The 13,663-nt window shown below is 40.2% G+C and overlaps 1 protein-coding gene across 1 annotated transcript; it reads left to right on the top strand.

Moving 5' to 3' along the window:
• Positions 1–634: 634 nt before the first annotated feature.
• On the top strand, positions 635–5,673 carry SOST (sclerostin). Its single transcript, XM_041426465.1, has 2 exons — positions 635–1,512; positions 4,866–5,673. Exons 1-2 carry the CDS (start codon positions 1,293–1,295, stop codon positions 5,282–5,284), a joined length of 639 nt encoding a protein of 212 aa, XP_041282399.1. The 5' UTR covers positions 635–1,292; the 3' UTR covers positions 5,285–5,673.
• The last annotated feature ends 7,990 nt before the right edge of the window (positions 5,674–13,663 follow it).

Here is a 13,663-nt window from a genome sequence, read left to right as displayed (position 1 = left end):
TACAGAGCTGAGGCAAGTGCCTGGGTATTTACCTGCCTGTGCATTGTGGAAGTACAATACACCTTATTCAACATATTTTTTTTTATTTACAGACATAATTTCCTTTCCTGCTTCCTGACAAGCATGGCAGGAGCACACACGTGTCCCTGTACTGCTTCAAGCAAACATTTTGTTTTCAGGAGCTGTGACAAGCTCAGTGTGGTATCTTACCCTTCCTGAAGGCTTTCTGATTAATGTATTTAGCAAATCATTTGAAAGTATATGTGGCCTTGAGACACTGAAATTATCATATTTTCATCACTATCATCTTGTTTTTGCAAGGAAGAATACCTCATTTTAGATTTTGAAACATGATACATGAATGCATCTTAGGCATAAATGCCCTAGACCTAAAGTCATGGTTTTTCTCTTTTTGTTGGTTATATCCTGGCTGGAAATCAGTCTGGCCAAGTTCTTGTGTTTAAAACAAGCAAATGTCCTGTATTCAACATTTCACACAAGTGGTAGTGTGCAATGAATATAAAGCAAATGCCAACATGTGTTAGGTGGTTTTTTCCCAAGAGTTAAAAATGTGAGAAAGAGCACATCAAAAATTATGATGTACAACATTCTGGCTGTTTAAGCTAAAAAAAAATTCCAAGCAAACTATTTTTAAGGAAAAGTAAACATCACAACTTCTCATATTGAAATGAAGCTCTTCCCTTTTCTTCCAGTGTATCTGTGAAACAGAATGTAGAGCTCCTTGTTTTGGAAAGGGGAAAAAAAAAAAATCTACCCTACCCCTAATAATTTCCACCACAGACTGAAATCAGAATTACTGAGCTACAGTTTCTAGATTTCCTCACTTTATACAGCGAGCAATGGGCAGAGGAATAACAACAGCAAAATGTAAAATTCAGAAAAACCTTTGGAAAAGACAATAGCCAAAATTTCAAATATGGATGGAGGCAGAAGCAGGTTTTAATTGCATCATTGTTAGAGAAAAAGTGCAGAAAATCTTGTCAGGTTGCAATTCATTGTAGTCTTGTCTGTCACCTTTTGTTGCCAGGCTCAGAAATGAGGTAGATAAGAGAAGTTTTTGCATAACAGTTGTAAAATATTGTCACTAACCCACCCCCACACACCCATTTTATTTCACACTGACAAAAGCTGAGATGAATGAGTTGTCTGGCCCTTCCCACTTTGTATAGTCATTGGCTGGCTTGGTTCTAAAAGGGATTTTAAAAAGGGGAATTATGTGCCTTTGCCTAGGATCTGAGGCTGTCAGGGTGCTGAAAAGCTGATCTGTGACCATGCAGATCCCTTGGGCTGTGTGTGCTGTCTGTGTCCTGACACAAATCACACTTCACTCTGTGCAAGGCTGGCAGATGTTTAAAAATGATGCTACAGAAATCATTCCTGAGATCACTGAAAATCCAGAAACACCAATGGAGCCGACTTTCAGCAACAACAACACCATGAATCAGGCAAAACACGGAGGAAGACACATACAGCAAACTCCAGACCTCAGCGGTAAGAAAAATATCATTGCTGTTTGGTTCTTAGCAGACAATTTGCAAAAGAATATTGGCATCATCTATGTTTGTTTATTAACAATTTAGGTGTGGCCCAGCTGCTTTGAGTGATAGGGATTTACATCTACTGTTGAAGAAATATGGATATAAACATTAGAAAGAATTTATTGGAGTTTACTGATGCAAATATGAGCTCTCTGTTGAATATTTCTATTCTGCAGACAACTCCAATACATAAAACCTGTAGCAGATTTTGCTTAACACATCTCTGTGTTTTGTGAGGAAATATCACAAGTTCTCTTTCCCTCTTTAATATTAGGATGGGGGAATGGGTTGACAGTGGAGACAATAATATAAATTTGTAATATTTGGGAACATCCACCAGCTGTGACTAAGATCACCCACCAAAAGTGGCACATTGAGGTTGTGTTCAGCTAAATGAGAGGGGTGTGCTGCTCACTGACAGATCTTCAGCCAGGTTCCAGCAGCTTCAAGATCCTCAAGATCGATTGTCACTTGACCAAGTCTCTAACTTTAGCAGTGATGCAAGACACCAGCCTTTTGAGGAGAGACAGAAGATGGCGAGCTAGCCCCAAACAGAGAAAAGTAGCTTTAAAACGTTTTCCACTGGAAAATAGGGCAAGCTTGGTCCTCCAGACACACAGAACAAAGCACAGATCAAACTTAGAATTTCCACTTTGTGCACTGCAGATCTTGGCCAGCCTCCTTTTTCTGGGGACAGCTGGAAGGCAATTGTGAATTTCTGCTGCAGCTGTCTTTAAGGCATTTAAAACCAAAGGGTTAACAATATTTTAAAAGAAATTTTTAAAAAGTAATGCTTTTGAGAGCGTGACCTTAAAAGTTTCTCATATTCCTAAGAGGGGGAGCACTCAGTTCCTCCCAGGCAGCCCCACCAACCTCCAGGTCAGAGCAGGTTGGATTTTTTTCTCAATACTTTCATTTTTTAGCCTCTTATTACTCTGCCATCAGCTGGGAACTGCCCCACTGATTTGTGCATATTTTTCAAAGTGGAAAGCACAGGAAGTTAAGAAATCAAAGACTGAAGGAGAGTGGGCAGTTGTTTAAGAAACACAATGGTCTTGTACACTTATTTTGGCATTTTTAACATAAAGAATCAAAATTATGATACAAAGTGGTCAGACCTTTCTGGAACACTTGTACCAGACCATGAGAGATTTTGCACCTGCACACTCACAGGACAGGACAAAAATGCAGATAATATCACAGAGCTGAGGCAAGGGCCTGGATGTTTAACTGCCTGTGCATACAATGCACCTTAATCAACACATTTTTTAATTTACAGACAGAATTTTCTTAGCTGCTTGGGAAACTTGGGAGTGTTAGACTGAAGTGCATGTGGAGTTCAGTTGCCAGTATTTTTGTCACAGCTGGCAAGGATTGCTTAATTCCAGTAATGCAGTCCATCAAAATTTTAAAAAATGAAATCTTGCTAGCTTGTACTTTGACAAATATAAATCTGAGCACTGAAAATCCTGTTTCTGTACTTCACAGGAAAACCAAAAATTAAAATGTCTGTACAGATACTGTTGTGTCACTAATGATTCAGGGTCAGAATTCCTTTTTGCTGAACTAAACCTTGCACACAGTGAGGAGAATGGACCTCAGCCTTCTCTGAGCTGACCTTTGAAGGTTCCACCACAAACTTCCTGAGTTCAATCTGTCCTTTTGACTAAGAGAACATTAATGTAGATGAATAACTAATGTAAATTAATAACTTCTGATGAAGTTATTTGATAAACACTTAAAAATCAAATTTTGTGTCTTCCCAACAAGTCAATTAATCAAGGGAAAAGAGCCACTTTTGGGAAAGTTATGTTCCTACGACTGGAAAGATTCTAAATACTTAATGCTAAGAAATCTTGTATTTTCTAATGCTTCATTTGCCTGTAGTTATCCATTGAGAAAAAGGAGAGGAAAACATCTGTAAGGTTCCTAATAGCCAGAAGATGCCTCTAGCTCTCTCAGGGGAGCTTTGTGGGGCATGTGGAATTCCCACAGAGTAGGAAATTTGGAAAAGCTGCTGCCTGAAAAGTGGGAATCCCTTAGTGCTGCTGTTACCTGTGATTTCTCTAACCTGGAACACATAATGCAAGCTAAAAATCACCTAAGGAACACTTTTTTTTTTTTTCCACAAAAGAATTTAAATCTGGAGTCAACATCTAAAGTCAATAGAGTTAAACTAGAGCAGTGGAGGTAAATGGAGCCAGGAGAATATTGCCAAAAATTCCCAGCTGCTCCATTTCCCCCTGCACAGCACTGACATGAAATGTACCAGGTGGATTTTATTCACCAATTTTTATATTGTTATTCAAGGGTTTTACAGCTGGAGTAGCTGAATAGTCAGGAGCTGCATGAGTGAGCCTTTTGAGGTATTTCTCCTGCAAAATCTGCTGTTCAAGACATTCAGCTTGTCTAGCTCAGAGAGATCTGCTGCAGGAGCTGTTGTGGTTTGACACTGGCCCAACACCAGGCACCCACAAAAGCCACTCACCCACCCTCCCCTGCCACAGCTGGGCAGAGGAGAGAAAAATGAACAAAAAAATCTGTCAGATTATAGCACTTGATAGGAGAGTGAGAGAAACTGGAGGTTTGGAGGTTTGAGATAAGGACCAGGAGAAAAACACTCCAACGGCAAAACAGGCTTGGCTTAGAGGCACAAAGTGACTTTATTAACAGAAACAGAGGAGGATAATGAGAAGTAAAATAAACCCTTAAAAAGACCTTTATTCCCCAAAATTGTTGCTCCTTCCCACTGGCAGCTCAGGCAGACAGGGTATGGGGGGTTAGGGTAAGGGTTAGGGTTTGGCTGCTTCCTCAAAGCTGGCAGGGAAAGAGCAGGATTGAAGGGAAGAGCAGGATTGAAGGGAAGAGTAGGAATGAAGGGAAGAGCAGGAATGAAGGAAAGAACAGGATTTAAGGGAAGAGTAGGACTGAAGGGAAGAGCAGAAATGAAGGATTACGAGAATGAAAGATTAGGATTGAAGGGAAGAGCACGACTGAAGGGAAGAACAGGATTTAAGGGAAGAGCAAGATTTAAGGGAAGAGTAGGACTGAAAGGAAGAGCAGAAATGAAGGATTACAGGAATGAAGAGCAGCACTGAAGGGAAGAGCAGGAATCAAAGTGCAGGATTGAAGGGAAGAGCAAAAAATGAAGGATTACAGGAATGAAGGATTACAGGAAGGGAAGAGCAGCACTAAGGGAAGAGCAGGAATGAAGGATTGCAGGAAGGGACGAGCAGCACTGAGGGAAGGGCAGGAATGAAGGATTGCAGAAGGGACGAGCAGCACTAACGCGCTCCCTGTTCGCAGATGCCGCCTTCAGCTGCCGGGAGGTTCGCACCACGCGGTTCCTGACGGACGGGCCGTGCCGCAGCCTGAAGCCGGTGAAGGAGCTGCTGTGCTCGGGCCAGTGCGAGCCCTCGCACCTCCTGCCCAACTCCATCGGCCGCGGCAAGTGGTGGCGGCAGAACGCGCTGGATTTCCGCTGCATCCCCGCGCACAGCCGCACCCAGCGCGTCCTCATGGCCTGTCCCCAGCAGGAAACGCGGACTTACAAATTCCGAGCGGCCACGTCCTGCAAGTGCAAGCGCTACACTCGCTACCACAACCAGTCCGAGCTCAAGGACTTCGGCAAGGACAGCGCCCGGCCCCAGAAGAACAAGAAGCCGCATCTGGCCAGAGCCAGGAGCGGGAAATCCAACCAGCACGAGCTGGAAAACGCTTATTAGGAAGGAGGTGGCTCTGGGTGGGACGAACTGGCGCTCCGGATGTTTGTTAAACCATCAAAAGGCACTCAGAGGTCACAGCGTGATGTTCTGACTGCAGTAGGTTCCAATTCCTTCTGCTAAGCTGGGTCAAAGGCTCACATAGGCAAAAAATCGGTCAGATTTAGCACTTGTGGTGTGGTAAGAGAATGAGGTAAAGGCAGCTGGAGGCACCTGTCACTACAGGACACGGAATGACACGACAGGGACACGCGGCTCTCTCAAGGCAAAAAGAGAATTTTTAATTTCTGATTCCAGCATTTATAGATTTCCAAAAGTGACAGTGGATTGGAGGGTGACAGTGCCACCTCTCCAATGACACTGGACAAACCAACAGTCCATCAAATTTCTCCTCCTCCATAAAAGAATGCAAAGCAATGAGTTATTTACAGAAAGTGTGTGAGAAAGTTCATTACAAGAATGTAAACATCAGAAGGCTTAGAAAATGTTAAAAAATCGGGGTGACAGGCACCCCTTGGAGGTCCGTGACAGTTTGTGTGTCCTGGGCGAGCAGGGAGGCAAAGTGAAGCTGTTGTGGGGACAATCACACTTTGCTTTATTCCACTCATTTATGGGAAAAGAATCCTGAGATCCCTTCCCCAGACAAGGATGCAGGACAAGGCTGCATTCAGGGAAGCACCAGGAGAGTCTCTGAGGGAGCCCTAGAAAGTTTGGGGCAGCAGGGATTTCAGGTTCTGGTGGATGAAGTCAAATTGTTGGGAAATGAACACGTTATCAGATGTCCTCATGCACCAGTGGTTCCTCTCAAATCAAAATGTGACACTAGTGTTCTCAAAGTAAAAGTGCGACAAATCCATTTAAAAGATTATGGGGTCGACAAATTCAAAACTGAGATTTGGCAACTAAAATCATATTGATTTTGGAACAATGATTTGTTTTAGGGACAATTCAACAAATTCTCCTAAGTGGAGCAGATTTATGAAGAAGATGCTCCTCTCAAACCAGATAACCTCACTGATGTTTGCCCTGTAAACAGCTAGCATTATTTAACACAGAATACTAGAATATACTGATTATTCCTTATTTGTAGAACATGTTTGACTTTAATATCAGCTTAGATACATCCATTTACATTTTCTGTTCTGTAGAGTTTGGAGTATCTGGCCACACACTCTGTAGCACTAAAACTGTGCAAACCAAGCTCTGGGAGTAAGGTGGTGGTTCTGCATTTAAAGTGAGCCTCTGCTAAGTCATGGATTCCTCTAGAAAAGTCTTTAGGACGTGCAGCTTTGATAAGTCTTTAGTTTGGCAGCAACTTTCCTTTACTTAGCTTCTCAACACTCAGACTAATGGTTGTGTTTTTACATTAAAGGATATTGTTAGAAAGTGAATTGTCACATACTGTATACATCCTGTAGAATTGATGCTGGAATAATATAAACTGTGGAAATTTGAAATGTTGATAGATTTTTCAGTAATTTTATGTGGGACCAGAACCTAGAGAGAAAAGGTATCATTTCAGAGAGTGAATTACGTATTTATTTTTTTCCAGAAAATTATTTATGCAATGTTTTAACTTGTAGAGAATGAGAAGTAATACTGCTTTAAAAATATTAGTCTGTTATTTTTAATTTTAAATACATTGTTAATAAAGTAGAAACAATGATTAATTCTAGAAAGACTCATTGATTTTCAGCTACAGTATAAAGCTGATTTCCTGCAAAGCCAGGGATTTACAGAACAGTCAGGGTGTCAAGTCCAGTTTCTGTGATTAAAATTGAGCTCCTTAATTCTACCAACCTACACATCCCTCAAGAAACTCCATCCTGGAGCTCCTTGCTCTGGCACAGGATGTTTCTCATGGAAAAGTTCTTCCTGGGCAGAATTATTTCTGTATTCTCATTTCTGCTTCCCTCAGACATTCCCTGATTTGTGTGTTTACAACTGGATAAAGCCACCAAAGAAAACAATAAATCTGTGAACTGTCAGTCAAGAGATCTTGGTTGAAATCTGATTGCTTCAGATTTCTTTCACTGAAAAAAAGAAGAAAAACAGTGTGGAATCCCCTTGCAAATGATGCCAAGAAACAGTTAAAATGTTTTACACTTTGGTGTTGTAGAGCTATGCTCATTCTCATTTAGTCTTTAAGAAACGTTTTCCAATAAAGTCAGAGGAAACTGAGCTTGGGCTGCACATAGCAGGCAGCTCTTTCAATGCAGATGTAAAGATGAGCAGCTTTTTCAAGACAAACCAGTATATATAAGTTGTCCTTTCCTTACTATGACTTGATACATAAAGAGCAATTTTAGGAGAAAACTATCACTTTTTAAACTAACTTCTCCTGCTAATTTGACTAGGGGAAAAAAATCAGGCCCTGCATAAAAACCCAAAGTAAACCATAAAAAAAAAAATAACATAAAAACCCAAAGTAAACCATTGTCACAACTGCAACAACATTTTCCAAACTTATCTTTGCCTTCATGAATTTGACACTTGAGACTTAATTTTCAGAATTCTTTATGAGCACTGCAAGCAGTGCTGAAGTGAGAAAAACAATTCATTTCTCTGGAAAGCTGTTCCACAGTCTCTCATCTAAAACCAATGAAATATTGGTTTTAAAATATTGATTGTGATTAGCCAGTGAGAGAGACTTGCTTCTCTTCATCTCAGACTCCATCCTGGGCTTCAGGCAATCCAGCATCAGGCCTGCTTCAGGGGAATCAGGAATGTCTTTGTCCCAAATATTTCACCTAGAAAAGATCCTCCTACCCCCAAAAATATATTGTCCCATACAGTTCCTGTCTACCAAAAGTGTCAGTGCTTCCTGCTGTCAAACTGCCACTCAGAATCTTGCATTTTTCTGGCTCACAGTGTAAGGATTCATTCTTTGCAAGGCATAAAAGCTTTCACAAGGATCCCAGTGGGTGAAGAGTCCTTTTAGGCTGTGTTTCCTCCCAACAGCCATCCTGTTTGCAGTGACTTCTCCCTGCTTTTAGCACAGGGTAAAGGTGGATGAGAGGAGCAGCCTGCAGACATGACTGATCTTCTGTAATCTTTCTCCTGAAACATCTCCTCCACCCAGCACTTCTGCAATTTTTGTTATCAGGAGAGGAATAGGAAAGGTGGTTTGCTAGCAGCTGCAAAAATCAAAATATAGGATGTTTCAGAGGTGGACTGCCACATTTTCCTCCACCACCACATCCATGTGGGTTCTTTTCAGACAGAGAATTTGGGATTGTTTATTCATCAATTTTTTTATTTTTGCAATCACCCTCTATTTTTTAACCTCCAATATTGGTGTGCATAATCTCAGAGGAGACAGCATCCTTAACTGTGGGTTTGAGAAAGAGTCTGCAGGAAATTTGAGTTTCTTTTTACACAAAACTATAAATTTCAGCTCCTTCCAAAGAATGGACACTGACCTACTCTGTGCTCCTTCTACAAAAGCAGATCAGATTAGATTATTAAATTAGATAGTTTTTCTTTGGAATTGTAAATTCTTCACATGAGAATGAATGCCTTCATTGTCATTTTTGCAATAAAACAGCACAGATGTGCATTGTTTAGGTGCTGCTGAGGAATCAGCAGTAACAGGTCACTGCTTTTACCCAGCTGCCTGCCAGAACTGAGCAATGCCATAATGGGCAGTCCTCAGAGGAGAAATCAAGGCACTTTTTTCAGACAGAATCCATGATTCCTCCAAATCTCCTTTTCCACCCCACTTTTATTTCCAACAATTTGTGTAGACTGTGGCACATTCTCTACAACACACTCACTGGCTTAAAATAGTCACTGTGCTCACTTCATTTCTTTTTCTGGCAAAAGTAGAATTTTACTGTAAAAAAAAAGAAAAGAAAAGTAAAAAATTAAAAATAAACATACCAGCAGAAGAAAGATCCTACTGGTATCCAAGGATACCAAAGATTTGGCACAAGGTTCATCTTTTTAATTAGAAATTGAAAAATAAAGAGCATAACTTTACCCAGTGAGCTCCTAGGCCCAGAAAACACATCCCATGTGTGTTCTGCAAGTGTGGTTGAGAAAGTCAGCACTGTGAAATACACAAGGCATAAACATGTATTTTTTTAGCCATATGACATCAACTTATAATTAGCTTGTTTCACTCAAATTAGTGCAGCATATGGGCACACAGAACAACTTTTCTATAATAAACAGCCTCAAAAGGCTTCACCTATCATAAAACATATTTATATGGAGCTGGAGTTTGGATTGAACATGCTGTGAACCTGAAATTTGATAAACTGGAACTCCCCCTGACAGGCCAGTCATGGAATCCACTTCTAAAATAACAGCATTTAAAATCAAGGCAGCACAAACTGCAGAACTTGCAGCACAGGCAGCCAATGTCATTTAGTGGCACAAAATATTGCAGCTGCTCCCTGCACTCCTGGAGCCACCAAAGGAAAATTCAACTCCAAGTTTTTTCAGGGGATTGACATTTCTCTTCCCAGAGCTGTGCAAACAGTTTTTATCACTGATTGTTGGAGAGTCAAGCAGCAGAGTTCCATGGACAAGGCTCACGATGCCTTGTTGCCATTCATTGCATTGGGAATATGGGGCTTTGCTGGTTTTTTATATTATTTACCAAAATGAATTTTAACCTGGGTAGAGCAGAACAAACACAGTGTGTCTCAAGACCAAAGGGAGGAAGTATTGCTAATTTTTCTGTCTCTGTTAAGCATTTCTGATGCTGCTGAACTGGTTATTTCTTTAAATCCTAAAAGCTTTCACTCTTCTTCTATAAGAGCAAGTTCTTACTGTAAAAAGAGGGTAATAAAACTAATCAGTAAAACCTGAATAGAGGTAAAACTCATCAGCACAGGCCCTGTTAATTATGAAGTAAAGGTATAAAACAAAGAGAACCTTTAAAACACCTCATCTTTACCACATTACAGTGTGCAGATAAACTGGACACTTCAGGGATGGGGCAGCCACAGCTCCTCTGGGCACCCTGTCCCAGTGCCTCTCCACCCTCACAGTAAAGAATTTCTTCCTAAAATCTGACCCTCTTCCAGTTTAAAACCATTGCCCCTGGCTGCCTGATGCAGAGCCCTGTCCATGTTTCCTCTGGACCCCATTTAGGTGCTGGAAGTCTGCTCTAGGTTCTCCTGGAGCCATAAACATCCATTTTAGCCTCCCCAGGTGAGTGTGTGATGTGAATAATTTTTTTTTTTTGCCCCATATTGACCTCTTGGATTACAGCTGATTCAGTGGGCCTGTCATGCCACTTGGGAACTCAGCTTCAGATGGAAATTGTGAATTTTCTGATGAAGAAAGAACACTTTGCTCTGTTCTTGGTGTCCAGAAGGGTAATATAATAATTTTAATCTCAAAGGGTAATACCATAATTTTCATCCCAAAGTAGCCCCAAATCCTTGACTGAGTCCTGAGTCCCAAATCCTTGAGTGAGCTAAAAATCCAAAGCCACTGAGGTGTCCTACTCCAGGCTGTTTGGAGCATTAACCCTGAGGCTCAAGCTTTCTAGTTCATGGCTTTCCAGGTAAATTAAATATACTCTCAAACCAAGCAATAACAGGGTATTTATTTCATGGTTATCAAGTCCCTAAATTAAACAGAATCATTATCACTCCCCCAACAATTTAATGCTTGCAGCATGAGGTTATTTCAATTAAGAAAATAGCTCAGCTCTGGCTAAATAAATAAGTGATGTCATTCTTCATTCAAGCCTCCAGATTCTTTGGTGTAAAAACTTCCCTTAGGATAGGTTTTGGGACATGGTGGCTCCTCTGAGACTATTTCCATCTCTCAATTTCTCTAATCTCTTCTTCCTTCCTTCCTCCTGTCTGTTTCCTTCCCTTCCACTATAAACTGGCCAGTATTTAACTCTAATGCTTCCAGTCTGCCCAACATGCTTTTAGAATTGGGTGGTTGTTGGTTTGTTGTTTTGTTGGGGTTTTTTTATAACCAGAAATAAGGTTTAATTTAAGGTAATTACTTCCCCATTTGGAGAGCTTTGCTATTTGCAGGGCCTTATTTTTTTCCCCATGTTAAATTAGCAGGAGAAGTTAGTTTTAAAAGTGATAGTTTTCTTCTAAAATTGTTCTTCAGATTAAGGGTAGCGCTCAAAACCAGAAACTTCTCACTCATGTTGAATTTCTGCATGTCTAGAAACAAAAGTGGTGCTATGAGGAAATTATTGAGGGGAGGAAGAGGACAAACAATGACATAGACTTCCAGTGAAAATATGTATTTAAGCCTGATCACCAATTAGTATGGGCTTCCAAATAAATTAATCTTTAAATCAGAGGTGTCCAGAGTCCTCTCAGGAATTCAAAAATGGGCCCACTGGAAAAGATACTTTTCTCTAGAACTGTTTTGGTTTTTTTAGTAACATCTCTAATATGACATTGAGGACTCACAATCAGTCATAAGGATTGAACCTGCACTTGCAGTGGAACAACAGCACTTTGTGGAAATAAAAGTATTAATAAATGCAAATATTCAGTGGAGCATTGTCCACTGATAGGAGTCAGTGAATAGGACATCCTGAGTGGGAAAATGGCATCAAATTTCAGAATCCAAACATCACTTTGTGGAATGAAAAGTGTTAATAAATGCAAATATTCAGTGGAACATTGTCCACTGTGGTATTTTCTGAGACCCCCATCAAAGGGAGGAAATGATGAATCTGACTCCATGTTCTTAGAAGGCTAATTTATTATTTTATGATCTATATAATATTAAAGAATGCTATACTAAAACTGTACTAAAGAATAGAGAAAGGATACAGACAGAAAGCTAAAGATACTACTCAAAAACTCCTGGCTCTCTCTTCTAGAGTCTCACACAGCTTGGCCATCACTGGCTAACAAGTCAAAACAATTCACATGTTGGATAAACAATCTTCAAACTACATTTCAAAGCAGCAAAACACAGGAGAAGCAAATGAGATAATATTGTCATCTTTTTTTTTTCTCTGAAGCTTCTCAGCTTCCCAGGAGAGAAATGCTGGGCAAGGGGGATTTTCCCAGAAAATATGACTGTGACAGTCCACTGATAGGAGTCAGTGAACAGGACATCCTCAGTGGGAAAAGTGGCATAATTTCAGAATGCAAACATCACTTTGTGGAAATAAAATTGTCAATAAATGTAAATATTCAATGGAGCATTGTGCACTGATAGGAGTCAGTGAATAGGACATCTTTAGTGGGAAAACTAATTTCAGAATCCAAACATCACACCCTCAGACAGATCCCTTTCTTCTGTTTGGAGTGCTGTCTGTCTAAGCTGTAAGGATTCTTTATTATTTTGGGGTTTGGGACCCCAAAGGGGCCACTGGATGGGTGCAACTGGTTTGGAGCACAGGCTGAGCTGGCAGCTTGCATGTGAGCAACAAACCCAGCCCACATCCAATTTACTTTTGAGCTACACAGCCCTCAAATCTGGAATTCTGCTTTGGTCAGCAGTGCCATCAGCCTGTATTTACTGAAAAACACCACCATTAGTTTGAAATATGTGTTATGCCTATATATGTAATATATAGACATGCCAAAGGATCTTGAATTTATTTGTGTTTCTCTGCTAACAGTGGAAATATAAATTCTAATGTATGTGTAGAGAATGACACAGGCCAAGGGGTATTCATTCCAATGTTTTTATGGGGAAATGACAGTTATGGTAAAACTTCTTTAGACCTGGCTCTTCAGAGAGACCTCACACACAAGTCTGGTGAAAGGCTGGTCCAGAAAGCTTTAAAAAACAAAACAAAACAAAACCAACCAACCAAACAAAAACAAAAAGAAAAACAAAAACAAAAACCCAAAACAAACCAAAAAAACCCAAACAAACCCCCCAAAAAAAGCCCCCAAAAGTAAGAAGAAAGTCATGCCCAAGAGATAACTGCAACTGATATGGGTTTCTGTGGAGATGTACTCATTTTTGATATCTAGCTCCTAAGACAGTATTTAAAGGACAACCACCATTTATGCAGTTAAAAAAAAAATCTTCTCTGTCTGAAAGGCCAAAAAAGCCAAACTAATCAGCCAGAATAAACATATTTAGCAGTAATAACAGAAGAATTCTTCACATCTGCAGCTGATGGCAATTTAAAATTAGTTAATTTTCAAAAATTTCACTCTGAGTTACTGGGCAGTATACAGACATCCTTAGCTCCAAGAAGCACATACATAAAGGATAAAGATGAGAAAGAAATAAATGGAAGTGGAACAGGATAAATATAGTGGAATTGTGTGGCAATGGATTTGTTAAGGAAGAAAAGCAGTTGGATATTGGTAAGGCAAATCAGAAAAGTTTAAAAGGATCTGAGTTACTGAGTCCATTTTGTTGGCCTGACCAAAGCTTGGTGTTTTGTGTCCTAAATTACAATATCTGGCAAAAAAA

Source organism: Onychostruthus taczanowskii, unplaced genomic scaffold (genome assembly GCF_017590055.1).
Source record: "Onychostruthus taczanowskii isolate IOZ18803 unplaced genomic scaffold, ASM1759005v1 scaffold91, whole genome shotgun sequence".
Classification (NCBI taxonomy): domain Eukaryota; kingdom Metazoa; phylum Chordata; class Aves; order Passeriformes; family Passeridae; genus Onychostruthus; species Onychostruthus taczanowskii.
The sequence above is the reverse complement of the archived record's forward strand: the minus strand, read 5'-3'. Positions and strand labels throughout refer to the sequence as shown.

What these genes read in the sequence shown, in the direction of transcription:
- SOST (XM_041426465.1), top strand. Translation starts at nt 1,293, where the DNA reads ATGCAGATCCCTTGGGCTGTGTGTGCTGTCTGTGTCCTGACACAAATC. An exon ending in GCAAACTCCAGACCTCAGCG is followed by an intron (nt 1,513 to 4,865) that starts GTAAGAAAAATA and finishes CCCTGTTCGCAG; the next exon opens with ATGCCGCCTTCAGCTGCCGG.